At 29.3% G+C, this 27,090-nt stretch overlaps 1 protein-coding gene across 1 annotated transcript; it reads right to left on the reverse strand.

The window, feature by feature from the left end:
* Positions 1-21,057: 21,057 nt before the first annotated feature.
* On the reverse strand, positions 21,058-27,036 carry LOC130674350 (uncharacterized). Its single transcript, XM_057479652.1, has 4 exons — positions 26,784-27,036; positions 26,517-26,696; positions 25,936-26,086; positions 21,058-22,136 (listed from the first exon to the last, which is right to left on the reverse strand). Exons 1-4 carry the CDS (start codon positions 26,859-26,861, stop codon positions 22,054-22,056), a joined length of 492 nt encoding a protein of 163 aa, XP_057335635.1. The 5' UTR covers positions 26,862-27,036; the 3' UTR covers positions 21,058-22,053.
* Between the last annotated feature and the right edge of the window lie 54 nt (positions 27,037-27,090).

Consider the following 27,090-nt stretch of genomic DNA (forward strand, 5'->3'; position numbering starts at 1 on the left):
AATTCGTTTACGAGATATCGTTGATTAAAAAAATAGAGAAAAACGTTTTTATTCGGATATCTAGAAAAAAATTGAATTATTCGATTTCAAAATCTAATCAGCTCTAGAACTCAATAAAACGCGTCGATTGCCGCCTGAACCATCAAAATCGGTTAATTCGTTCGCGAGATATCGTGGGAAAAAGAAATGCTAAAAAATGGTTTTTTTGAAAACAATGACATACAAAAGTATTTTCGAGATCGAAAATGTATTCACAATAATGTTTTCGAGCTCAAGGAGCTCGAACACAGCGGGAAGTTTTGGGGCTGGCCCGCAGGGTCAACTGATAGACCGATTTTTTTCACAGATATCAGCTTTTGTCAAAATCTCACATTTGACAAAACTCAAATCTTGGACGGCTATCCACTGAAAACTACTGGACATCCCAAATTTAAAAAAAATTGGACTCGAAACGAAGAATATGGTAAAGAAGTTTTGAAAACAGAATTTCCGTATTTTACTGGTATGTTTTTTTCAACATTATGCTCAAAAATGAATGCCACGCTAGTAATTAATTTAGACGATGAAGGCTACTTTCATAAAAACGAAGCTTTCGGTTTTTTGAACTTATTACTTAATGGAACATCCGATATCAGTATGGGTTTAAGACGATTCTATCGTGTTCCACCGGAACTTTTTGATGTAGTTAAACTATATCATGAAAACGGGTTTTTGATATTGACATTGAAAAAAAGATTTGAGCTTCCTCTCGAAGTAATTGAGGACTACTGGACCACTGACATAATCATATTATCAATAGCGACGTTACTAATTACGTCCATAACAATATTTATCAATAATAATAACAGTTTCCGCGCAACTTTCTTAGATATTTTACGAATGATATTAGGCGGGGGTATAATGACTACACTTGAAAGATTTTCTATGCGTATTGTTTTTGTAATCGCGACAGCAGTACTTTTTATTTTAAATCCAGCCTTAGGTGGTTCTCTGTCAGCTTTGATGTCAAATCCTGAACGTCACAGTGTAGAAAATTTGCAAGACTTGCATAATTATAACTATCATGTTTACATCCACTTTCTTCAAAAAGAGTTTATTGAAGAAGAAAATTTGTGGTTAGGTTTGGATCGTAAATATTTGCATTTTACAAATGGGACTGATATTGACTGTGACTATCGGGTATTAAATGACTCAACTGCTGCGTGTATTGCTTTTTCTGCTCGTCAAATACATGCTGCTAAGAAAAATCAGAAGCAATTGCATGTATCGGATTCACTTATATTCAAAACATATTTTAGTTTTTGGACCCGACGTAACTGGGCATTAAAAAATAGAGTCGACCGGATAGTCCTCCGATTAACCGAAGCCGGTATCATAAATCACTGGAATAGTAAAGGAATTAACGAACCTTTAAAAAAATTAAGAGCCATGGAAAAACTGGAGGAAAGTTCTGAATATTTTCAGATTCAATTAGAAAACGTGTTATTCGCTATTATATTTTTTGTATTGGGTTCAATTTTCGGAATAATTATGTTTATCACCGAAATATATTTAAAAAGACAAGTAATGCGTTTAGAACCGCCGGTAAGAAAATTAAAATTGCGACAAAAAATTGTCATTATCAATAAAAAAATTGTGATTCTCAATAAATATATTAAATAGTCAGGATACTCATAAGTATAAGCCTTTGTGTGGTTTTCAAATGTTGCTACAAAAAATTGTCTTTATCAATCAAAGAATAGTTATTATGATTAGGCGTCGATAATTCATATTCGCTTTTTAAACTGTGGTATTTTTAAATCGTTTTTGGAAACACTCATTAATAACCGTTGCTATAATCTATAATTATATTTAAAGTTTCTGTCTGACAATATTCAGGGATTTTAGCAATGATGTTCTTTATTTATATTTAGCCCGCATGAAAAAATGTATATTGCACGCCTCGAAAGCGACGCGACGAGGTTGTGCTTTATAACGGACCTGTCAAGGTCAGTTGACTTTTCCTCATTAAATTGTATACACGGAAAGAAAATTATGGGAAGTTTTGCTATGCATTATGGGAATGGTTCCCATTATGGTATGGGAATAGTACCTATACTACTATAGGGATGGTTCCTATATATTATGGGAACCATCCCCATAATAGTACGAGAATAGTTCCCATACCATTATGGGAATGGTTCCCATAATGGTATGGGAATAGTACCTATACTACTATAGGGATGGTTCCCATATATTATGGGAACCATCCCCATAATAGTACGAGAATAGTTCCCATACCATTATGGGAATGGTTCCCATAATGATATGGGAATGGTTCCCATAATGGTATGGGAATAGTACCTATACTACTATAGGGATGGTTCCCATATATTATGGGAACCATCCCCATAATAGTACGAGAATAGTTCCCATGCCATTATGGGAATGGTTCCCATAATGATATGGGAATCATTCCCATACTATTATGGGAATAGTTCCCATCTTGGTATAGGAACTATTCCTATAATATTATGGGAACTATTCCTATAATGTTATAGGAACCATCCCTATAATATCATAAAATTTTTTTTTTGCACAATAGTGTAGAAATTTCCGAAAATTTAAATTTTCTTGAATGTCTTGTGCTGACAAAAAATTCTTGTTAAAAATTTTAATGTTTTTTTGCCAAATACGATTTTTTTTTTCAATGTTTGAATTTTTGTTTTTATGTTTAATAATATTTCTGTGTATTGTAGAAGTGATTACCACACGTCTTTAAATTAATTTTTTCATGATAATATGGGAACCATTCCCATAATGGTATACGAACCATTCCAATTGCATTATGGGAATCATTCCCATAATATTATGGGAATAGTTCTCATACTATTATAGGAACCATTCCCATAATATTATGGGAATGGTTCCTATAATTTATGGGAATGGTTCCTATAAATTATAGGAACCATTCCCATAACACTTTAGGAATGGTTCCTATAATTATAGGAACCATTCCTCTTATTATAGGAACTATTCCTATAGTGTTATGGGTATCATCCCCATAATTATAGGAACTATTCCTATAATTATGGGAAACATTCCTATAATTATAGGAACCGCTCCCATAATTTATGGTCGTAATTCCTATGATGGTATAGGAAAAAATTTCACAAAATTATGGGAACCGCTGCCATAATTTCCTTTCCGTGTATATTATTTTTATGTTACACTCACACGTTATAAAAAGCACATTAACCTAAAGAGGAAACACTAATTAATATGACTGATACTTTCATTAAGTTGTTCGATACGTATTATAATAAAAAAAAAGTTCAATAAAAAATATGTATCGTGGACGTCAGTTAGTCTGTAGTCCAAAAAAACTTTGTGGCACGGATATTTCGTGAACGGCTTGACAAAATGACTTTTTTTTTTTTTCACTGTCTTCAGAATTATGCAAAGAAGGTTCTTTTCGAAAATCACTACTGTAGACCCTCTCGTTTTTTTTTTAATAAATCATTCCTGTTAAAACCGGCACTATTCCATGTAAACAAACACACACTGCAGCCATTTTTTTATTTTATCGAGAATTTTATTATTTTTTTATCATCGAACTTTGCTGATATCATAAGGTTCTACTTTACCATCAAATAATTTTTTTTTACTACCAACTGTCATAGAATTAACTAAATTAAAAAAAAAAACGACGAATTTCTTTCTAGATATTTATTAAAAAATTTTGTAATTAAAAATAAAAATTAATAATTTATATATTTCGTTGTAACATGAGCGTTCGAGGTGTGCACTTTTGGATTTTCCAAACTTTTTTTTATTTTATATACGGAAATATATAATTACATAAGACGGCAAAAATTTATGTATGTTTGAATATACTGTTCATATGACTTGAAAGTATATTTTTTCTTATATCATAAACTATAAAAGAATATATATATATTATTATAGAGCATCGTATATTATTATCTCCGTAGATCTAAACTACTTTCTCTTGGGTTAATACTATTGTTATGTATTGAAGTGTATAACGAATTGCAAAAAAATTTTTGTATCACCGATTGTTGTTTGTAAAAATAAAAAAAATGTACACCAAAAATTGTGAATTAAAAAATAAAATCGTGTAAAACAGTAAATGTGTTAATGACTCTGTATCAAAATATACATACATACATATACAGTGTATATTATACACACACACAAACACACACACATACATACATACAGACACTTGGAAATCATTCTAAAAATAGTCAGAATAGATTCCTGTGACCTTAAAATGCCGACATTAGATAAAAACTCGATTTTCACAAAACGGGGTAAAAACAATAACTTCCCGAATTTTTCGAAAATCATTGATTTTTTTAGCGGGAAGTTAAAAAGGTGATGGAAAGATATCGAGAACGAAATCGTTTCTTCAATGTCCATCTTTCGCGTGATCTCCACTTCTCATCAGTTATCTACATCAATAATACTTGGGCAGTAAGGTGTCCGTTATTTATCAAATTAAATTTTTTTACTTGGGTATGATATACATCATATATTTGTGATCCAAAAATAATAAAAAAATATAAACAAGTTTATTCTAATGCCGTTTAACCCTGCCTAAGTAATGATACAATCTCACTTCAGTACAATGAGAAAAATGTAATTACTTGCTTAAAAAGGGGGCACAGTAATGACTAATACATATTTTGTAGGAAATTTCCCGCTCTTCAAAAAAGGTATCTTATGTTTTTTTCGTGAATCCAACTGTTTAAGAGATATTGAAGGTCAAAGTTAGATTTGTTTAAAAAAATTTGCGTTTTTGTTTGAAATTTTATAACTCTCTAACACCTAGACATAAAATTAAGCGCTGTAAACTTTCTTGTAAGAAATTTATTGCTCTTCAAAAAGGTATCCAACACTTTTTCCCTAAATCCAACCATTTGAGTGATATCGAAGCTCAAAGTTGATAGATTTAAAAAAGAATGTTTTTCGATTAAAATTCTATAACTCTCCAGCAAACAAATATTTACGTAGGTTTTTAACAACTTTTCGTCGGAAATTTACCGCTCTACAAAAAAGGATTCTTTAATTTTTTTGATAAACTCAACCGTTTAAGAAATATTTAAGCTTTAAGTTGAAAGAAAAGTTTCACAAACCAACACAAAATTTTGCTCTGATGATATAAAAAATTTCTTTTTTTTCGAGCTCAAATATCTCTTAAACGGTTGAGTTGATCGAAAAAATTATAGAGACCTTTTTTGTAGAGCGGTGAATTTCCGACAAAAAACTGTTAAACACCTACGTAAATATTCGTTTGCTGGAGAGTTATAGAATTTTAATCGAAAAACATTCATTTTTAAATCTATCAACTTTGAGCTTCGATATCACTCAAATGGTTGGATTTAGGAAAAAAGTGTCGGATACCTTTTTGAAAAGCAATAAATTTCCTACAAAAAAGTTTACAGCGCTTAATTTTATGTCTAGGCGTTAGAGAGTTATAAAATTTCAAACAAAAACGCAAATTTTTTCAAACAAATCTAAGTTTGACCTTCAATATCTCTTAAACAGTTGGATTCACGGAAAAAACATAAAAGACCTTTTTTGAAGAGCGGGAAATTTCCTACAAAAGTATGTATTAGTCATTACTGTGCACTCATTTTTAAGCATGTAATTACTTTTTTCTCAAATAAAACTATATTTTCATGAAAAAGACATGATTTAATGATATTATAACCCGGGTTGAAAAATTTGATCTGATTTTAGTCTGATTGGACTATTTGATCTGATTTTGATCTTTTATGAAAATTTTAAGCTGTTTTCGACCTGCTACGTTAAAAAACAAACGCGTTACGAGCAGATTAAATTAGATTAATTCGTGAACTTTAAAAAATTTTAGTTCTGAAAATTTACAAGGACAAAACTAGATTAAATCATGGACTTATAAAATTTTTATTTATGGGCAATATTTATGAAAAAATATTAAGTTGCAGAATTGATTATGTTTTATTTACTATTTATTTACTATCTTTTGTTTAAAAATGTCGGCAGTTAATGAAAATTTGACAGCTTAATTTTTTAGTTGTCTTCATTGAATATTTATATCATTGAATAAAAGTGATAAAACAACTCTTGAAATGTCAAGAATTTTCTCTTATTTACTGGATAAAATTGAAAATATTTTGGCATAAGAAAACATCAAAATTCTTGTGCTACGGAGAAAAATGTTGGCTCGAAATCTACCAATTTTTATTATGCTGTCAACCAAACTTGAAACAGAAAGTAAAGTATCCAAAAAATTACTATGCTCTTATGAAAAATTATTATGCTGCATCAAAATTATTATAATGTATGGAAGTAATTGATATTGAAGCTCATCGATAAGTTTCTCGCGCGTAATAAGTAATGTGATACAGTATAATCATTTTTTGTAAGAGCACGATAATTTTTTGGATGCTTTACTCCCTGGTTCAAGTTTAGTCGACAGCATTGGAAAAATTGGTAGGTTTCGAGCCAACATTTTCTCTCTGTGACATCTTATTATGGAAGCGCATTAGCATGTTTTAAATACTAAGAAAATTAAAATAAATTAATAAATCTAGATTATTATTATTTATATTTATAAAAAGTCCTGTATTTGTCCTTAAAAACAATTGAACACAGACCAATAATTATAATAAAAAAGTCTGTTTTTAGTCTAAACGCGATTTAAAACAGACTAAATATCATACGGAAATAAGTCTGATATTAGCCTGGATAAGGAATAGTACGGGCAAAAACAGATTAAATTCTTATATAAAATAAATACGATTTATAAACTTGAATTAAAGGACAAATATTTGAATTTATCATTTATTTTAAAACAGATCTAATTTTTTGACCCGGGAAACTTTATCTATTTTTAAACTTTACATAAATCAATATTTTAACATAAACATATTGAAAAAAGTATCATTGATTTTAAATTTGATTAGCGGTTTGTCAGGCCGAGGTTACCGTTTAAAGGTTAATATAAGAACTAATTTCGATTAATTATACTTACATTTGGTGCAATGAGTATTTGCCACTGCAGAATAATCAGGTCTACATTTGCATCTATTATTGAAACAAACCGAATTTTTTGGTGCGCATAGCTCATCGCTCCAGCAGAACTCATCCAAAAGTGGTACACATATTGAATTGTCAACCAGAATATGATGATCTTTACACACACATTTTTTACTAACCGAGCAGCCAACATGGAGAATATCGCTGCAGTCAAGATCTTTTTTACATGATTTTCCTATTGAAGCTACAAAAATGTAACTAAATTATTATAACTCCCTCATCTATTCATATTCCCTTGCGGAAAAAAACTAATGAACACTATTGAAAATTTATTAGTGTTGTAATTGTTTTATTAGTGATCATTGGAACTCCGACTAGTGAATCTTGCAACACTATTGGAAGGTATGAATGTTGATGGGTCTTTTGTATAAAATCATTACTAGAGTTTGATTAGTGAGTCTACATCGTTATTGAAGAGAAATCAGTATCGATCGTGGTTTAGATAAAAAAAAAAACTCTAATTCAGAAGAATTGCCGTAAATTACCTGAACTACGGTATTTTACCGTAACGTGCGGTAGTTTATAGTAAAATGCGGCAATTCACCGTAAATTTGCAGCTAGGCCGGTATTTTACGGTCAAAGTGCGGTAATTTACCGCAATTCGGATCCACTGGAGACTTTAAAATTTTATATTCGATATCAATATAAATACAGTGATAATTTAGAAATTGCTTAATCATCGGATTAACCCTTTCCCGGTTGACCTTGAGTCCCTACTCTCAAATTGAATCGTACATCTTCGTCTGAAAGCGAGAGAGCGCTAGCCTGATAAGACGAGAAGGGGCAGAAAAAATAGTCGAAAGGGGCGCATGCATGCACTACTACAACTAAACTGTTATTCACACATTCTTAACAACGAACTTTGATTGGCGCTACCCCCGTAGAGCTCACATCGATTCATTTCGACACACACTTTCGGGAAAGGGTTGATATCATTCGCATTGTCATAATTATTGAGGTTTCTGTGATGAATATGTATAGACCTACAAACTGATGCTAACTATTGAGTCCGTGGTGTTGGCAGAGTGGAACCGGGCTTTAACTTATATGCAGAAGGATCCAGGTTCGAGTCCCGGTAACAGCAAAATAATTTTTCATCAATGAAAAAATTAATACACGTCAATTCATCAGTTCAAATAGTAATGCTAGCACATATAATTGGATCCAAATATTTTCGATTGGATTACAACATCGATGCTGAGGAATAAGAGTATTACGGATATGACACTAAAAATACCGGTAACACTGAACAGCCAAAGCGTTGGTGTGCGAAAAAACTAGTCCATTAGTTTTTCATTAATGTTTTCCAATAGTGTTAATTAGTATTTTTCCGTAAGGATTATGATAACTCGAAAATTCAGGGCGTCAATGCAGCGTCATTAGCTTGAATCCCGGTTCCGAATTTATTTTTGAATTATTAACTTACTTGGCCAACATTCTCTACTTGATTTCAAGCGAAATTCTGCTTTGCATTCACATTTGTGATTAATGCAAATAGACTTATCAACAAAACAATCTTTGTCATCGTAACAATTTCCACCTAAAAGTGATACACACCTCGGAATATTATTTACTTTACCATAATTAGGTAAACATTCACATCGATGGAATTCGGTATTACAATAAGCATAGTCCAGACGCATACAGTCTGTGTCATGCAGACAAAACTCTCCTATCGACGCTGAAATTTTTGTTTATTGAAAAAGTTTACAAAGCTGACGCTAGGTATTGAACGGCGCTTATTTTGAGCATGTATTCTATAAAATATTTTTTACGAACCTGGAGTTGTACATATTGATACTGTTTCGAAGTATTCCGGTCCTATGGTTCTACAAACTTCAGTTTTATTGCAACACGTATCACGATTTTCAAAATAACACTGTTGAATACAACTCAGTTAAGAAATAAATCAAGTCTTATTATCGAAGAGAGCAGGTTCGAGTCTTGATCTCAGTTTTTTTTTTAATTACAATTGAATCATTAACTATTACTTACCAATTCACCGTTTTCAACACAACTATCTATTTCGTGATATTCAGTTTCTTCATTAACATCTGAGTCACTATCAGAGATGGCATGAGTTACAGATAAAATTATAAGTAGGACAATGACCACCATTTTATGAACTTTAAAACTATTCATTATTGACTCAATTCTGCAAATTCAACTATACGTGTGACACTAAATGTTTTTTATTTTTTAATTAAATTATCAAGCTATAAAGTTTTTAATAACTGCCTTAATAATAGATAACATAAAATGTTGCTCAATGTAATTACCGAATTCTTAATGTTATTAATAAAGTTAATTTTTGTGTAACAAAATTAGGTGTAATAAAAATTGATTTTAATAGTGGGTTTGAAAAAAACAGAAACGATAGAAATGAGGGTCATTCCGCTCAATGAACTGTTTTTTAAAAAGGTGACCTCTAATGACCTTTAATGAAGTTTTCATAAGTTTGATAAATGGAAATTGTTTTTTTTTTTTTTTTCATGAAATGATAACTAAGTAACTAGTGGAATTTAATGTTCACTTCAATGAATCAAAATTACTAAACAAACCACTGAAACCCAATGACTAGTTGAATCAGTGAAATTTATCAATTGCTTCGGTTAGGCAATATTACTGATCATCAGTGATATTTACTGATTATTTCAGTGAAATGAAAGCATTCATCTGACTACTGAAACTTGCTTGATCACTTCAGTGAAAAAAAATCACTGATCTAAATAGTGCAATTCAATGATTAGCTCAGACAAATAGAATTACTGATCGAATCGACGAAATTCACTGAATGGTTCAATGGAATAAAATTACTGATCATCAGTGTTATTTACTGATTTATTCAGTGAAAAGAAAGCATTGATCTTAGCGCTGAAACGTTCTGGATCACTTCAGTGAAAAAAAAAATCACTGATCTAAATAGTGGAATTCAATGATTAGCTCAGTCAAATAGAATTACTGATCTAATCAACGAAATTCACTGAATGGTTCAATAGAATAAAATTACTGATCATCAGTGTTATTTACTGATTATTTCAGTGAAAATAAATCACTGATCTCAATAGTGGAATCAATGATTAGATGAGTCAAACACAATTACTGATCGAATCGACGAAATTCACTGAATGGTTTAATGAAATAAAGTTACTGATCATCAGTGATATTTACTGATTTTTTCAGTGAAATAAATGCATTCATCTTAGCACTGAAACTTTCTGGATCACTTCTGTGTAAACGTTGATATAATGAGAAAAATCCACGATACTGTTAAAAAAAATTCACCGCTGATGAAAGCGAACTAGAACGGCTATTTTTTCTACATTTTGTGATGGGTCTCGAAGACGGGGCCTTGAGAGGTCTATAGTTGTGCAAAACATAACATAAATTTATTCAAATTTTCTTTGAATTTATAATCAATAAACATATGTTGTTAATCTCATAAATCGTTGGCTTTTTTATTTTATTCTTCAATCACACATACAGTGAGATTTATATATTTATACATTTTTTAAATTAAGATAATAATTAATCAATATAAATTCTATTAGTTATATTTCAAGTAACAGATGGTGATAACAATACTTTCATACTTAATTTATGTATAATTATATTTATTTGTAAAGTAGTTAATTTGTTTATAGAATATATAAGTATAATTTTATCGATATATATTTTAAGTGGTAATTATATATATATATGAGCTATATATTTATTTGTCTATTTTTTTTTATTAATTCAATTTTCAAAGAATAAAGGAAATAGTAAAATTGATATTAATTAGAAAATATAAACAAATATAATCAAAATAGTTGCAAACAAAAGAAATGAACGTTACAAATGAAAACGTTGAGGAAATATATATATATATATTTGTAGAAAACATATGATATTAAAAATACCTGATGGTATTTGGGGTAAAAAATCTAATTACTTATTATGAATAAAAATAAATAATTGTTTAGAGAAAAAAAAAAATTATTTAGGCGGGGAGGAAGCAAAACGGGGTACTTCATTTAATACTAAGTTTTCAAGGACTCACATATGTTAAATCTTTTTTTTAATGATATTCAAAGTAAATAGAAAAAATTTTCAGGTGCCGTTAAAAAAATCTGGCCGACGGTTCGCCCTGCGGGCCAGCCCCACAACTTTCCGCTGTTTTCGAGTTCAAGGAGCTCGAAAACATCCGTATCAATACATTTTCGAGCTCGAAAATACTTTTACATGCAATTGTTTTTATGAGCTTTTGAGCTCTGAAAAGTTACTTTTTATGTTAAAGTTTTTCACGACGCGGTTTAATACAATGAAGGTTTGCATGTTTAGATTTCCACTATATAAAAATTGGTGTATTACTGTACGATGAACGGTGTGGCTCAATAAGTTATAGATCAAATTGAATGGAATATAGTATAGTGCCGGATAGCTCAACTGGTAGAGCACTCGGCGCGATACCGAATTGGTCTGGGTTCGATTCCCAGTTCGGGCTATCTATATTTTTCTCAATTTATCTATAAATTGTTTTATTGAGAAGGTTCGCATGTTAAGGTTTCCACTATATTTAAATGGTTCCGGTACCAAAAGAAACCCAGAAAAATTAGGATATTTTACGGTAATTACCGAAATTTACTGTGATTCGGATCTGCTAGGGTAATGAGCGTTTAATCCAAGAATAAAAAATTATGTGGCCAACAATGCTGTATAAAATCATAACTACGGCATTGGTTTATTTGAGAATAATGGACTGGTGGAAGTCATCAATAAGTCAGACGCTAGTGGGTTATGTTTGTTTTATAAACAAGATACCTCACTTTTGGACTCACCTCCAGGATATACCGATTCCTGATCAATTGATTATATCGACAAGTCGAAAGAGATATTTGAGTGACAAGAAAGGAATCGGTACTAATTTTCCAAAATGATCACCTAAGTTAGTTTTCAAAATTTTAAATGAGAGATGGCTATGGATATGGACACATATTTTTATTTTAAATCTAAAAATCGATTTCGTTGTTATGGTTTCAAATACATATACATATTTTTTCAATGCATCCTTGACTTGGACCTTGAAAGATGGAATCAGTTGTTGGGTGACTTAATTGGTTACAAACAAATAGGTTCACACTTTGCAAGTGCTTGATTGCCTAAGTGGACAGAACAAATAGTAAAAAGACATAAAGATGCCTTTAGATAGTAGCAAATATAGATAATTCGTCACGGTAGATTGTCATAAAAAATGTATTTTTGCTGTAACAACTGTTGTCATAGATACGCTTTGTGTTTCTATATTTTTGTGATCATTTGAAAAGCCAGAAGTTATTCTGCTAACGCAGCATACGGACGTACTGGAAGAATTCTCCATTAAAATAAGTCTATAGAAAATTTATTGTTTAAAAAAAAAGAATATAAGATTGATAATTTAAATTATATTAAATTATTTTTTCTCCGATAGAGATTGGAGTGATTAATTATTGTTGCGTTGTACTGTCAGAATAATGGAGTGTAATAAAATAATGCTATTTTATTGTTGTTTATTTATCGTTAATGTTTCGAGCAATAATATAAAAATTTATGCTCCTTCGCCAAAAGAAGATTCATCAAGGCGTCTCATTAGCGATGCGGTAAATTTTATTCTTAATTTAATTATTGAAAATGTGTTTCTAAATGGCGATTAGTTAATAAATTCTTTATTGTTACCAATAGAGGGAAATAGTGGAGAAATGTTTTACAAATAATTCAAATCCAATTATAATAAGTGCTGACTTGATTAATGTCCATGACAAAGTTGAAAATCCGTCTGATATTAATAATATAAAATCGTCGTTAATTATCATTAACGAGGATTTCAAGCCAACGAAGATCGAAGGGTATATTCCTGCTTACCCGACGTATGTCCTTTTATTTGAATCGTTGCTAAAACTGACAGGGCTTATTGGAGAGTTAAGGAAATCAAAAATTTGGAGTATCAAGTCTCCGTTTTTCATTCTCGACACTACGAAAGATTCTCGTTGTATGAATGCTCAACCCATACTAGGAATGCTGTGGGAATATAATTTATTGTCTGCATATTACTTGTGTAATAACAGTGAAAGAGATTCGACAATTGTTTACACTTTAAATCCCTTCACAAATTACGCTCCGTCACCGTGGGTCCAACTTGATGCCAGCCACGTATTTGTAAATAAAGCTGAAGAAAAATGAACATTCTACAGCTTAAAATATTCGAAAGGTATTTATTTAATTTTAAACCACTTGTGTTTTATAAATTTTAGAATTTTTTCAAACTCACATATGTACACGGAAAGAAAATTATGGCAGCGGTTCCCATAATTCTGTGAAATTTTTTTCTATACCATCATAGGAATTACGACCATAAATTATGGGAGCGGTTCCTATAATTATAGGAATGTTTCCCATAATTATAGGAATGGTTCCTATAATTTATAGGAATACTTCCTATAATATTATGGGAGCGGTTCCTATAATGTATGGGAATGGTTCCTATAATTTATAGGAACCATTCCCATAATATTATGGGAATGGTTCCTATAATAGTATGGGAACTATTCGCATAATATTATGGGAATGATTCCCATAATGCAATTGGAATGGTTCGTATACCATTATGGGAATCATTCCCATAATATTATGGGAATAGTTCTCATACTATTATAGGAACCATTCCCATAATATTATGGGAATGGTTCCCATATTATCATGAAAAAATTAATTTGAAGAAGTGTGGTAATCACTTCTACAATACACCGAAATATTATTAAACATAAAAACAAAAATTCAAACATTGAAAAAAAAAATCGTATTTGGCAAAAAAACATCAAAATTTTTAACAAGAATTTTTTGTCAGCACAAAACATTCAAGAAAATTCAAATTTTGGGAAATTTCTACACTATTGTGCAAAAAAAAAATTTTATGATATTATAGGGATGGTTCCCATAACATTATGGGAATAGTTCCCATAATATTATAGGAATAGTTCCTATACCAATATAGGAACCATTCCCATAATAGTATGGGAATGATTCCCATAATGAAATGGGAATGGTTTCCATAATAGTATGGAAATGATTCCCATACCATTATGGGAATGGTTCCCATACCATTATGGGAATGGTTCCCATAATGATATGGGAATGGTTTCCATAATATTATGGGAATGGTTCCCATAATGGTATGGGAACCATTCCCATATCATTATGGGAACTATTCTCATACTATTATGGGGATGGTTCCCATAATATATGGGAACCATTCCTATAGTAGTATAGGTACTATTCCCATACCATTATGGGAACCATTCCCATAATGCATAGGAAAACTTCCCATAATTTTCTTTCCGTGTACATATGTATTTATAAGAGGCGTGCGAATAATTCAAACTTGTGAATCATTCGTATCGAATTGAACTGAACTCTTCGATTCGAACTACGAATCGCATAATTCGGATTATTCGCAAGTTAACTCTCAAATTGATTTGAAAATTTCCGAATAACTTACAAATTTCCGTTTAAACGACTAGAAATTTTACTATTTTATCCTATAGTTCAAGTCTTGCTAAAAAAGGAACATTTGATTCAATTCGATTCGAACACGATTCGCATACCTCTATGTATAAAAGTATTTATATATTCAATTACAGATAAAAAAATATGTCAGAATATGATTTTTTATAAAACAAAAAACTTAAAACAAAATGAAATAAAAGTATTATCTCTTGGGCTATTTCCAAATATGACTTCAGATGAGAAAGTAAAAATGATGAAAAATTATTTGAAAACAATAAGGAATGAAAAATTAGCAACAATATATACATTATTATCGTACATTAATGCAACACATTCGGTCCACTTCTTGGATCAAGGTTTTTCCAAAGAAATGATGAATAATGGTTACATTGAAGAGTTAGTAAGAAAAAAGTATGATACCAATGGTAAATTAACGCAATTAGCAGATACTAACTATCAGTTTATAGATATTATAGAACAGTATAGTGTATTTGAATATTCAATATTGACTAGAAAGTCGAATTACTTGACGGTGATCAGCGAAATAACTTACAATCTACAATTTATTGTTCTATCGGTAGTTTTTCTATTATTGATGTTAGTCGTCATATTGATTAATAATACCTTCAGGGTCAGTGAGAGTATTATGGACGTGGTGAGAATGTTGGCTAATATGGGAGTTATGTCTCCAATGGATCGCTTATCCATGAGAATCATTTACTTCTCCGGATTTCTATTTATATTTATAATAATGCCCGAGTTTCAGGGACAAATATCCGCAATTTTGTCAAAACCAATCCGACGGAACGTCGAGTCGCTTAAAGATCTTCATGACAATAAGTATCACGTATATTTTGACAGACTTTTAGAGAATGACATGATCAATGAGAAATTGTGGGTTACTGATGAGGACAGAAAATATTTACATCCATCGAATTTTCAAGAACTTGAGAAATGCGCGTATGAAGCTCAGAAAAATTCAACCATTGCATGCATCGACGATAGGTCGTTTCAATTAAAGTCCGCTTTAAATTCAAAAAATTTATATATTTCGAAAGACGTCATATTTAGTAAATATTTCGTATACTGGACCAGGAAGGATTGGCCGCTAAAAGATAGAGTCGATAAAATGGGTGCACTATCGGTGGAAACAGGTTTTGTTTATTATCGGGTCGACAAACCGAGCAAACAATATTCAAAAAAGTTAAAGAAGATTAAGAAAATTAAAGAAAATGAAAAGTATGAACAGATTGACTTTGATAATTTGGTGTTCAGTTACATGTTTACTGGGGTGATTTTACTGTGGAGTGTGTTCATTTTTGCAATGGAACTGCTCTTCCATAAATATTCAAAACTTCGCAAACAAGTTCTGATAAGGCGACGGTTCGGGAATAGAAAATCATTGAGATCGCTACCGAGAATTGTTTTCTTTCCTGGGCGAATGGTTCTTCTCAATAGCCGCAAGTGATTTGTATCTCGAAACCAAGTATCAAATTAGTAGTAAATCCGTAATTAGTATTCACTGATTGGTTGATGTGGATTTGATAATTGCACTCGATGATATTCAAAAAAGGTGTTATCTGCAGGTTTTGGTCACTGAGTAAATAATAATTTAAACTCTCGAATATCATGATAAGTATCAATGATACCCAAAATACAACTCTTATTTTTCCGTAAAACATAAAATAATATCCAAAACAAGTTGATTCAACTTTTTTCTGAAAATCGTCTTTTGAATCTCCAGAAATTCAAAGTAAGATAACGGATTTAAATTTAATAAAAATTAAACCGCTGCTTACAAGTTGAAAATGAAATAAATGTTATGTGTTTTGTCATTAACAATTATAAATCTGCGATTTCCATGTATTGAGTGTATTGATTAATAAATAAAAACTTGATTATAAAGACATCATTCGAAAAAACTTAAAATAAAAAACATTTTTTAATATGTTCGTTCATAGGTAATTAAATAAAAACGTCAACGTAAGTATTGTAATTATCTAACATCGCACATAATATTTCAGGTAATTGAATGCTATACAAAAAATCTGGGCGTCAGTTGGCCCTGCGGGTCAGCCTCAAATCTTCCCATACGAAAATAATATTGTAACGAATGTGAAACTGATCTTTAAAATATTTTTCTCACCTCCGGGCGGAAAGCGTCAACTTTCGTCCCGCTGTGCAAAACGAAGTTGCCGCTTTCCGCCTCCGTCGAGGAGAAAAATAGTATACACTCCTCGGGAAGTAAATAAGAAAGCCTCAGATCACATATTTGTTGACCTCGGCTTCGCCTCGGCCAACAATTACATGTGTTCTGAGACATTTCTTACTTTATTTCCCTAGGTGTGTAATATAGTATGAATAGCTAGAAAACAAATGCCTTCTTCTCTTGTTTTATAGATGCGCGACTAAAGTCAATCAGTCATATATTGACAACTAAACAGCATACGTCTTGTATCAATAAACTATATCGCTCTCTTGCTTTCTTTATTGCTGTTAATTGTGGTGTTGTTATTTATAATTTAAGTGTGTTATTATTGTAGTGTATAAGTGATATTAATTTAAGATACCAGTTACTACAATATATATCCGGATATATATTTTTTTCGTATGGGTTCCCGCTGTTTTCGAGCTCAAGGAGCTTGAAAATATTAGGTGAATATATTTTCGAGCTCGAAAATCTTATTGCATGCGATTGTTTTTTTATAATGAGCTTTTCAAACTCTAACAAGTTACGTTTTATGCTAAAGTTTGAAAAACTTATACAGATAATGAAAAACAGTTTTTAAATTTTAATTCCTGATTATGTTCAATAAAATAAATGTATTGAGGCAGAAATCAATGTCAGTGATCAAAATCAAGATTTAAATAAGTTTTGACTTAGGTCAGAGCAATAATAAAAAAAATATCCGAGAAAAATTTTAAAAACTTTTTTTTTTCAATTTTTTTGTTGATAATATGATTTAAAATAACGAACAAGTTAGATGACATTATATGATGATTAAAAGAGACCATAAAGAGAAAAAGTTTGTATGATTTCACACATTTTAGTACATTATATCATGATTTATCCGGAAAAAATAACATAGAATGATATTTTTTTGACTTCTCAACGCCGATATCTTTTGAAGCATTAACCAATAGACGTTTGAGGTGGCAATCGGCGCGTTTTCTTGAATCCTAGAGCAGATAAGAATTTGGAATCAATCCGTTCAGCCGTTTCAGAGATATTTGGAAAAACCCGTATTACACCATTTCTTTCGCCAGCGATATCTCTCGAACAAATTAACCGATTGAAGTGGTTGAGGTCGCATTCGACGCGGCTTATAAAGTTCTAGAGCTGATTAGATTTAGAAATCGATCGTTTAACTCGTTTCTGAGAAATCAATAAAAAACTAAAAAAAAAAATTTTTTTTTCGTAATTCACCGATATTTTCGAGTCTACTTGATCAAATGAGCTGAAATTTTCAGAAAAGTTGATGGCCAACAAGCTCTTTCGATTGCCTCCTTAACCATTCAAATTGGTTTATTCGTTAAGAAGTTATAGACCGGTCACACATACACACACATACACACACACACATACAGACACTCGGACATCACTTTGGTAATAGTCAGAATAGCTTCCTAGGACCTCAGAACGTCGACATCTGATGGAATTTTGATTTTCGCAAATCGGGGTGAAAACTATAACTTCCTGAATTTTTCGAAAATCGTCGATTTTCTTAGCGGGAAGTTAAAAAATTCTATCGCAATTTTATTTTAAATCAAAAATCGAATCTTTCGAAACATTTTAAGATTTTTATCAAATAATTATTCCAAAAATTTGAAGCAGCTGCTTTAAACTCGAAATAACTCCATAAATATTAAAGATATCCATAATACAAAGAAGATTTATTAAAAAATAATTTCGACCCAAAGTTAAGTCAATTGATTATTCCATTAATTAAATATGAATTATTTTAACTTAAGAAACCAGTGCTGTCGATGTTACGTATGAAACTTCGTAAGCACGATAACTCTCAATAGACGCAATTAATCGGCCTGACTTTTTTTCATTATCTTTGTATTTTTTATCACAAGAGCCCTATGAAAAATCGCTATCTAAGTCCTTTGAGTATAATTCTAATTAAGTAAAAACTTAAAACTGATTATTCACAAAAAATTTACCTGCCGTTCTTATTTATATTGTTGTTATTATTATTTTTATTCTTTTTCTCCATCAACTACTAGCAGAAGCACTAGCGACATCTAAGACAAAAAGGCGGTTGATTTAAAAACAAATTAAACTGAAAACAAGAAATGAAAAAATCAGATTAATAATTTACAAGTTTTTTGAAAATAAAATAAAAGTAACGATTAAAAATAAGATGAGCGATTGAGGTGTGCACTTTTGGATTTCCCAATATTTATTTAAAATCAATATTTAATTTATTAAGACGTAAAAAAAATCTTATAGTTTAATTATTCATTTAATGCAAATAGTATATTTCCAATCATTAAAATTGTTAAATTTTAATATGATAATTAAGATGAATTGACAATTTGTTCCCGAATCCAATCAACGTAATTATTGATGTTAATATAAATATTTGTATACACGAGAAAATATTGATATTACTAAATTTTATAATTTAAAGAGCCTAGTCAAAAATAATGCTAAAGGCTTTGAGCCGAAAAAATCTTTGATCTTCAAGTGGGATGAAATTTCAAGATTTATGCCCGATGAAAAAAGATTTTATACTATTGTATAAAATTATATATCAATTATATATGGACTATATATAATTATATATAGACTATATATAATTGGATAGAAAAAATGGCCCGATCCAATTGTATACAATTTGTATAGAAAATTGTATACAATTCTATATAATTATATACAATTCTATACAATTCTATATATTGCAATTATATAGAAATGTATATAATTATATATAATTCTATATAATTTATATAAAATTGTATATAATTATATAGACTTGTATACAATTTGTGTAGAATCGTATACAATTTCTATACAGTTATATACAATTGGATCGGGCCATTTTTTGTATATAATTTTATACAATTGTATAAAATCTTTTTTCATCGGGTGAAAACAGCTCCAGATAACAAACATTTCGTTTCAAAGGTTCATATTTATAATAATTTTTATCAATTTTTTTTATTAATTTATATGTTAATTTTTCTAATATTTCAAGGTTATACTGATTTTGGAGTTTGTGGAGCTCTGAGATGTGACGAGATCAGCAAGCTTAAATTGCATGATGCCGAAGATCGTGGTAAAAAGTTCTTGGTTTCTACCAATGAGACAAAAAATGATGTCCCTCGCCAGTTTATCATCAGAGAACCCTTTTACTTATTATTGACTCAATCCCGCAAATTCAACTATGCGTGTGACACTAAACGTTTTTATTTCTAAGAAGGGGGGGTAGGGTTTTAAAATTTTTTTGTTCACACTTTTTCTTATTTTTTTTCTGAATTAACAATATGTCGAGAATATTGTGTACAAATTTTAAATCAATCTGATTTGAATAAATGGAAATTGTTGTTTTTTTCTTTATGAAATGATAACTAACTAACGAGTTGAATTTACTGATCACTTTCATGACTGAAAATTACTAAACAAACCACTGAAATACAATGACTGGTTGAATCAGTGAAATTTATTACTTACTTTGGCTAGGCAATATTACTGATCATCAGTGATATTTACTGATTATTTCGGTGAAATGAAAGCATTCATCTTACTACTGAAACTTGCTGAATCACTTCAGTGAAAAAAAAAATCACTGATCTAAATAGTGGAATTCAATGATTAGCTCAGTCAAATAGAATTACTGATCGAATCGACGAAATTCACTGAATGGATCAATAGAATAAAATTACTGATCATCAGTGTTATTTACTGATTATTTCAGTGAAAATAAATCACTGATCTCAATAGTGGAATCAATGATTAGATGAGTCAAATACAATTATTGATCGAATCGACGGAATTCACTGAATGGTTTAATGAAATAAAGTTACTGATCATCAGTGATATTTACTGATTTTTTCAGTGAAATAAATGCATTCATCTTAGCACTGAAACTTTCTGGATCACTTCTGTGTAAACGTTGATATAATGAGAAAAATCCACGATACTGTTAAAAAAAATTCACCGCTGATGAAAGCGAACTAGAACGGCTATTTTTTCTTCATTTTGTGATGGGTCTTGAAGACGGAGCCTTGAGAGTTCTATAGTTGTGCAAAACATAACATAAATTTATTCAAATTTTCTTTGAATTTATAATCAATAAACATATGTTGTTAATCTCATAAATCGTTGGGTTTTTTATTTTATTTTTCAATCACACATACAGTTAGATTTATATATTAATACATTTTTTAAATTAAGATAATAATCAATTAATATAAATTCTATGAATTATATCTCGAGTAACAGTTGGTGATAACAATACTTTCATACTTAATTTATCTATATATATATTTATTTGTAAAGTAGTTAATTTGTTTATAAAATATATAAGTATCATTTTATCGATATATATTTTAAGTGGTAATTATATATATGAGGTATATATTTATTTGTCTGTTTTTTTTTATTAATTCAATTTTCAAGAAAAAAAAAATAATAAAATTGATATTAATTAGAAAGTATATTTATGGCAGTGATAAATTTTACTGATTATCTCTTAGTAAATCAGTCAAAATCCCACAAATTTTAATTTTAATATTGTCTTATATATTTGCCTATCAAAAATTGAATCATTTTCTTTTATTTTTGCCCAGCAATATTGTCTTATTATTACTTGTGTAACTTTTAAAATATCAATCCGAGAGATCTGGTACTTAAAACCTTTTCTACAGAGAATTAAATTCTCTTCAAAAACATCTCATACATTTTCACAATAACTATAATAGTTCAGTTAACAATTATGAGCAAACATTAGATATATATTTTCTTAAATTAGAATTTTTTAATGTTTTCTTTATTCAAATAAAATTATATAAAGAAAAAAAAAATAGTTACTTAATATTTACAAAGTTCGCAGGAAAGTGGACTTAAGATGTAAATTGATATACTAATTGTCAATTGATTTACATCCCATGTTCACTTTCCTGCGAACTTTGTGAATATATATATATATATATTAAGAATGGACGCAATGATAGACTATAGTGACTTATTATGTTTTGTACTTGAGTTTTATAGCAAAAGTTATAATTGATCTGTTTGTCAGACTTAATACTCATTTAATATTCTGAAGTGAGTAAAAAAAATGCTTACAAATGAAAACGTTGAGGAAATATATCTATATATTTGTAGACAGTGTATGATATCAAAAATACTTGATGGTACTCAAGGTAAAAAAACTCATTACTTATAATCAATAAAAATAAATAAGTATTTAGAAAAAAAAAACACAAAATTTAGGCATGACCTGATGGGTGACTTGCATCTCTAATTTCAGCACAGCGACTGTAGAGCACCAGCCATAAATATACACCAATACCTGGAATAATATAATCATTTTATTAGCGTTAGAAAAAAAGTTTTTTTCTAAATATAGGCGCGGGGAGGGGGCGAAACGGGGTACATAATAAAATACTAACTTTGCGAAAACTCCAACGATTTATCATAAATCAAAATTCATTAAGATTTTTCGACTTACACTCGATTTTTGAAAAGACGTGACTTTTGAATATTCGAAAAACATTTTAAAAAAAGAAATTTTTTTATAAAATTTTGGGGTACTCCCCCCCCTAGGCCCCTATGTATGAGCCATTTCACACGAAATCGCCGACATCGTTGACCCGATCATTATTTGAATCGTTTATTTGAGAAATCCCATAAGTCAAACAAACAAAATTTTTCAGGAAACACAAAAAAAATTTTTCGGAAAAACTTGACATTAAAATAATAAATAAATAATTGAATACAATAATGTTAGCGTCTCTGAAAAAGATTTCAACGAGAAAAATTCAATTTTTTAACTGAAAATACTTAAAAAAATTATTTCAAGTTGATTGACTTATGGGGTTTCCAACCAAACGGAAAAAAAAGTTATAAAATCATTGTTTTTTTAAATGTTTCTACTCAAATCATTTATTAAACTGATAAAATGAAGTATTAAATATGTATTTGAACTCTGAAACTCAGAAATTACAAAAAATTATAATTAATTTAAACATTTTAATTAGTCACATAACAGTCAACAATAAAACTTTTGAAATTAATTTCCCAACAAAGCGCGAATTTTAAATAAAAAATAAAAAAAATTATTTCTGTAAAACTAAAAATGCATATGTTTACTTGAGTCATTGACTTATGGGGTTTCTCAATTAAATGAAATTACTGTCACCCCGTGAATTTTTTTTAAACGCTGATTTAATGCATATTTTGATTGATTTCTATGGAGGGACATCCAAAGAACCCAAAAATGAAAAAAACCTAATTTCGTAAGAACATGACTTATGGAGTTTCTCAAATAAACGATTCATTTGTTTAGCCATTCTTTTAACTTGTAATAGTCCTTTTCGAAAAACACGTCGGCGATTTTTGTTTTAAATTAGTATATCGTTGTTTCAACAATTTATGAATTTTTGAAAATTTCGGATGAAAAATATTTGAATACCCATAACTTTATGAAAAATATAGATAATTATATAAAGTCGTACATCATTTTTTTCAGCTTTAAATAAACTTGCAACAAAAAATATTTAAAAATTGAATAATTCTTTATTTCCATTTTTTTTTTAATAAAAAAAAAATGCGATTTTAAAAATTTGTGACATATTATATTTTCTCAAAAAAATCTCAAAAATAGTTTGAATTGTCAATAAAATTTTGAGCCCGATCCGATCATGCGGTACCAATCCGTTCTTTTTTTTTCAATTACAAAAAAAAAAAAAAAAAAAAAAAAAGTTGCTTTCATTGCGTTAATTTATTCATTGTGGAAAAGTTATTATCACATAAAAACGAATAATGACACTTTTTTAGTATATGTTTATTATTTAATTTAATCATAGCGAGATTCAGATGCAAAACATAGGCAAGCACGAGAGTAAAAGAACTCAAGTTCTAAGAATTATTTTTTCTATACTACGGTCTATCTTAGATCTACAATGAGTAGTTTCTCTACATAGTATAGTAATATACTGGGAAAAAAAAAAAATTACCTCGAGAATTTTTTTTTGTCGTACAAAATACAATGTACATCCACAATAGGTTTCCAGAATAAAAGTATCACCATTTAATTCTTAGTATTTATCACTATAGCAGATGTTTACTTTTGTATCGAAGTAATACTTCAATAATTCTCATACAAAAATAGTATATTTATATGTATATTTTTAGAAAAAAAATATAAAACATTTAAGTAATTTATAAAGAAAATAAAATTTCATAATTCAGAATAGGAGAGAGTGGGGCAAAATGAGACCCCTTTTTTTTTAACAAAAAAACGTTTTATCTTTATTTATGGTCTGTAGAAAAAAATTGGGGTAAATTGCTCAGCACAAATAGTACTATTTTTAAATTTTGGGTAAAATAAACTTAGATATAAAAATTTTTTTGGAATTAATTTTTTGGTAAACAAAATTTAAAAAAATATTCTGTAACTATCAGCTATGACTTAAATATTGATGTTTAATTTATATAACATAATTTTTTTTATTTTAACACAGAATTTCAAATTTTTTTTTGTATTTTTAATTATAGGGGAGGGTGGGGCAGAGCGGCCGCCCTGAAATTTTGACCAAAAAAAAAATTTTGTTTTTTTTGACTAATTACTATAAATCCGATATGTTTGCGCATTTTTACCCCTACGCATGACATTTGGGGCAAAATGGACAAGCCCAAAATTTTGAAAAAATGATTTTTTCATATTTTTATCGTCAAATTAAAAAAAAATTATCATAATTCCACATTTCTATCCCTACACATAACACCTGGGGTAAAATGGACCAGCCGAAACTTCCGAAAAAATTATTTTTTCATATTTTTCGGCCGTTTCTGTATGTAAGAGGCAAATTTGGTCACTAAAAATTTATAAAAATTAAATTTTTTTTTTAGTTGATAAATTTTTGAAATAAAGTAAAATTATAGAATTGATTTTTTTTTTTTATCAAATAACAATTAGTAATTAAGGTAATCGAGAGTGAACGATTTTTTACGCTTTAAAAAATTTTTTTCGAGTAATATAAAACCAAAAATAGTTGTCAAGAGAAAGAAATACATTCTTAATGATGAAAACAATTTAAAAAAAAAAAAACGAAAAAAAAATTTTTTTTATCACTTTTTGAAGGGCCGCTCTGCCCCACAAAAAAAAAAAAATTTTCAGAATTTTGGCAAAATGTCCATAAATTTGTTCGAAATAGGACAAAAGTAAAGTGATCATATGGTTGAAAGCCACAAAAAAAAATAATTGGCTTAGGGGGGCCGCTCTGCCCCACCCTCCCCTATATATATATATATATTATTAGTGTGTAACAAAAAAATCGACTAATTTATTTTTCTTCATTATATTTGAAAATATTGTTGAAAATGACGAAAAAAAAATACTGTGAAAGTTTGAGCTCTTAATATTAATATTAACAGCTGCCGCATCGCAATTTTTTATTTCCCGTTTAAAAAGATGGGAAAATTTATTTTTTAAGCTTTGGAATTTTGTAGCTCACGGTGGGATCAATACTATTGAATGTTCAAGATATATTCTTATGGGAAATTTGACGCTCTACAAAAAAGGTCTCTTATAATTTTTCGATATTTTTATTTCTTCAAAAGTTATTCAAAGTTAAAGTTAGATTGACGATAAATTTTTACATTTTTTAAATTTTTTGACGCAACCATCAACTTTATCGGAAAATTTTATAGGACATTTTTCGTAGAGCATTTCATTTCCTACAACTTATCTCAGAGAAAATTTTCGATATTTCTCACAAGTCGTAAGTTATTTGCAGTTAACTGAAAATTTTCTTAAATAATCTAAATTTTGTTGCTTAAAATTAATTATATTAAATTTTCAGTTAATTGCAAAAAAAAAAACTTTTGCGGAAATGAATCACCCTAATATATATATTATATATACATATGCTATTCTATTGCGCAGCAACTAATCATCGGCACAAAATTATTACTCACTAGTAAAATGAACTTGACTAATTTCGCTCACGGACATCTTTAATTGAGTTTTAGCTGACGAAATTTTCATATTTTTATTTTGGGTAAAAAAATTTAAAATTCCCGAGTAAATTTGAAAATAAATTTTTCGTATTTTTTTTTTTTAATGTTTAATTATTATTATCACTTACCAACAACTGCGTTGCCGATAATCATAAATAAAAATCCTGCTCCTACAGACGCTATAAAAGCAACAATAGTCAAATACCAAACAGCAATAAAGAAAATTACTAGTCCAATTGCTTGAAGAATAATAACTGGCAGCATTAATTGATGTTTTTCCTGTACAAATTAATTAATTTATTATTTTTTTATAAAAATTATCGTTTTTAAACTTATTCAATTTTTTGTTTCAAAAATAAAAATTGATTGTCAAAAAAAATTAAAAAAAGCAAAAAAAAACATTAATTGAAAATTTTCGGTGACCACTTTACCCCGAAATCTAAAAATACCCAAATCCATAAAAAAATAAATCTTTTACAATAAAAAAACTTTTACTTTGTTTGTCCCTTTAAAAAAAAAATTTGAAAAATAAAAAATTTTTTCTGTTAAAAATAAACTAAAAATGTATTAGCGATTTTATTTCAAAATATAAAAATTATAACCCGCGAAAAAGAATTTTTTTGAAAATGTCAACTCGCCGCGGTAAAAAAAAAGTTTTTCAATTTTCGGCTTCCAATTTTTTTAATTTTCTATTTAAAAAAAAAATTACTTTTTGTGATCCATAGAGTGTAAGAGAAGTCAAAATAAATCCAATAACGGCACTACTAATTGTCACTGCCAACATTGAACTTGCGCTCGCGCAATTGGAATCATTGTCAACTGTTCTTCCGCCTCTGCAAGCTTGACTGTAAGCTACAGGTCCTTGAATTATACTACCAATGTTACCCAGCTATTACCAAAATTTAAAATAAATCATTAATTAATAAATTTCCTAAATCACTCAAAAAATTAAATGAAAAAAAATATGAAAACTCACAATACCCAAAACACAGATAATAAGTACTCCCGTTTTTAAATCAAAGCAACAGCAAGATTCGATTTTTTTAATCGCCATTTTCAAATTATTTTGTCAATAAATGACTTATAAGTCAATAGATAATTTATTTAAATATAATTAATTATTATAAATAACGAGAGTAGAAGCAAATAAACTCTGTATTGATAATGCGCGTTAATACAGTACGATAACTACGAAAGTGCGTCGTCAACTGACAATTTTAGTTAGTTGCCGACAAGTATAGGTTCCAGTATCCACATGTTGCTCACGCGCATCTGCTTTTGAG

Source organism: Microplitis mediator, chromosome 9 (assembly GCF_029852145.1).
Source record: "Microplitis mediator isolate UGA2020A chromosome 9, iyMicMedi2.1, whole genome shotgun sequence".
NCBI lineage: Eukaryota > Metazoa > Arthropoda > Insecta > Hymenoptera > Braconidae > Microplitis > Microplitis mediator.

What these genes read in the sequence shown, in the direction of transcription:
- LOC130674350 (XM_057479652.1), bottom strand. Translation starts at nt 26,861, where the DNA reads ATGGCGATTAAAAAAATCGAATCTTGCTGTTGCTTTGATTTAAAAACG. An exon ending in TTATCTGTGTTTTGGGTATT is followed by an intron (nt 26,697 to 26,783) that starts GTGAGTTTTCAT and finishes TTTTGGTAATAG; the next exon opens with CTGGGTAACATTGGTAGTAT. An exon ending in CACTCTATGGATCACAAAAA is followed by an intron (nt 26,087 to 26,516) that starts GTAATTTTTTTT and finishes TAATTTGTACAG; the next exon opens with GAAAAACATCAATTAATGCT.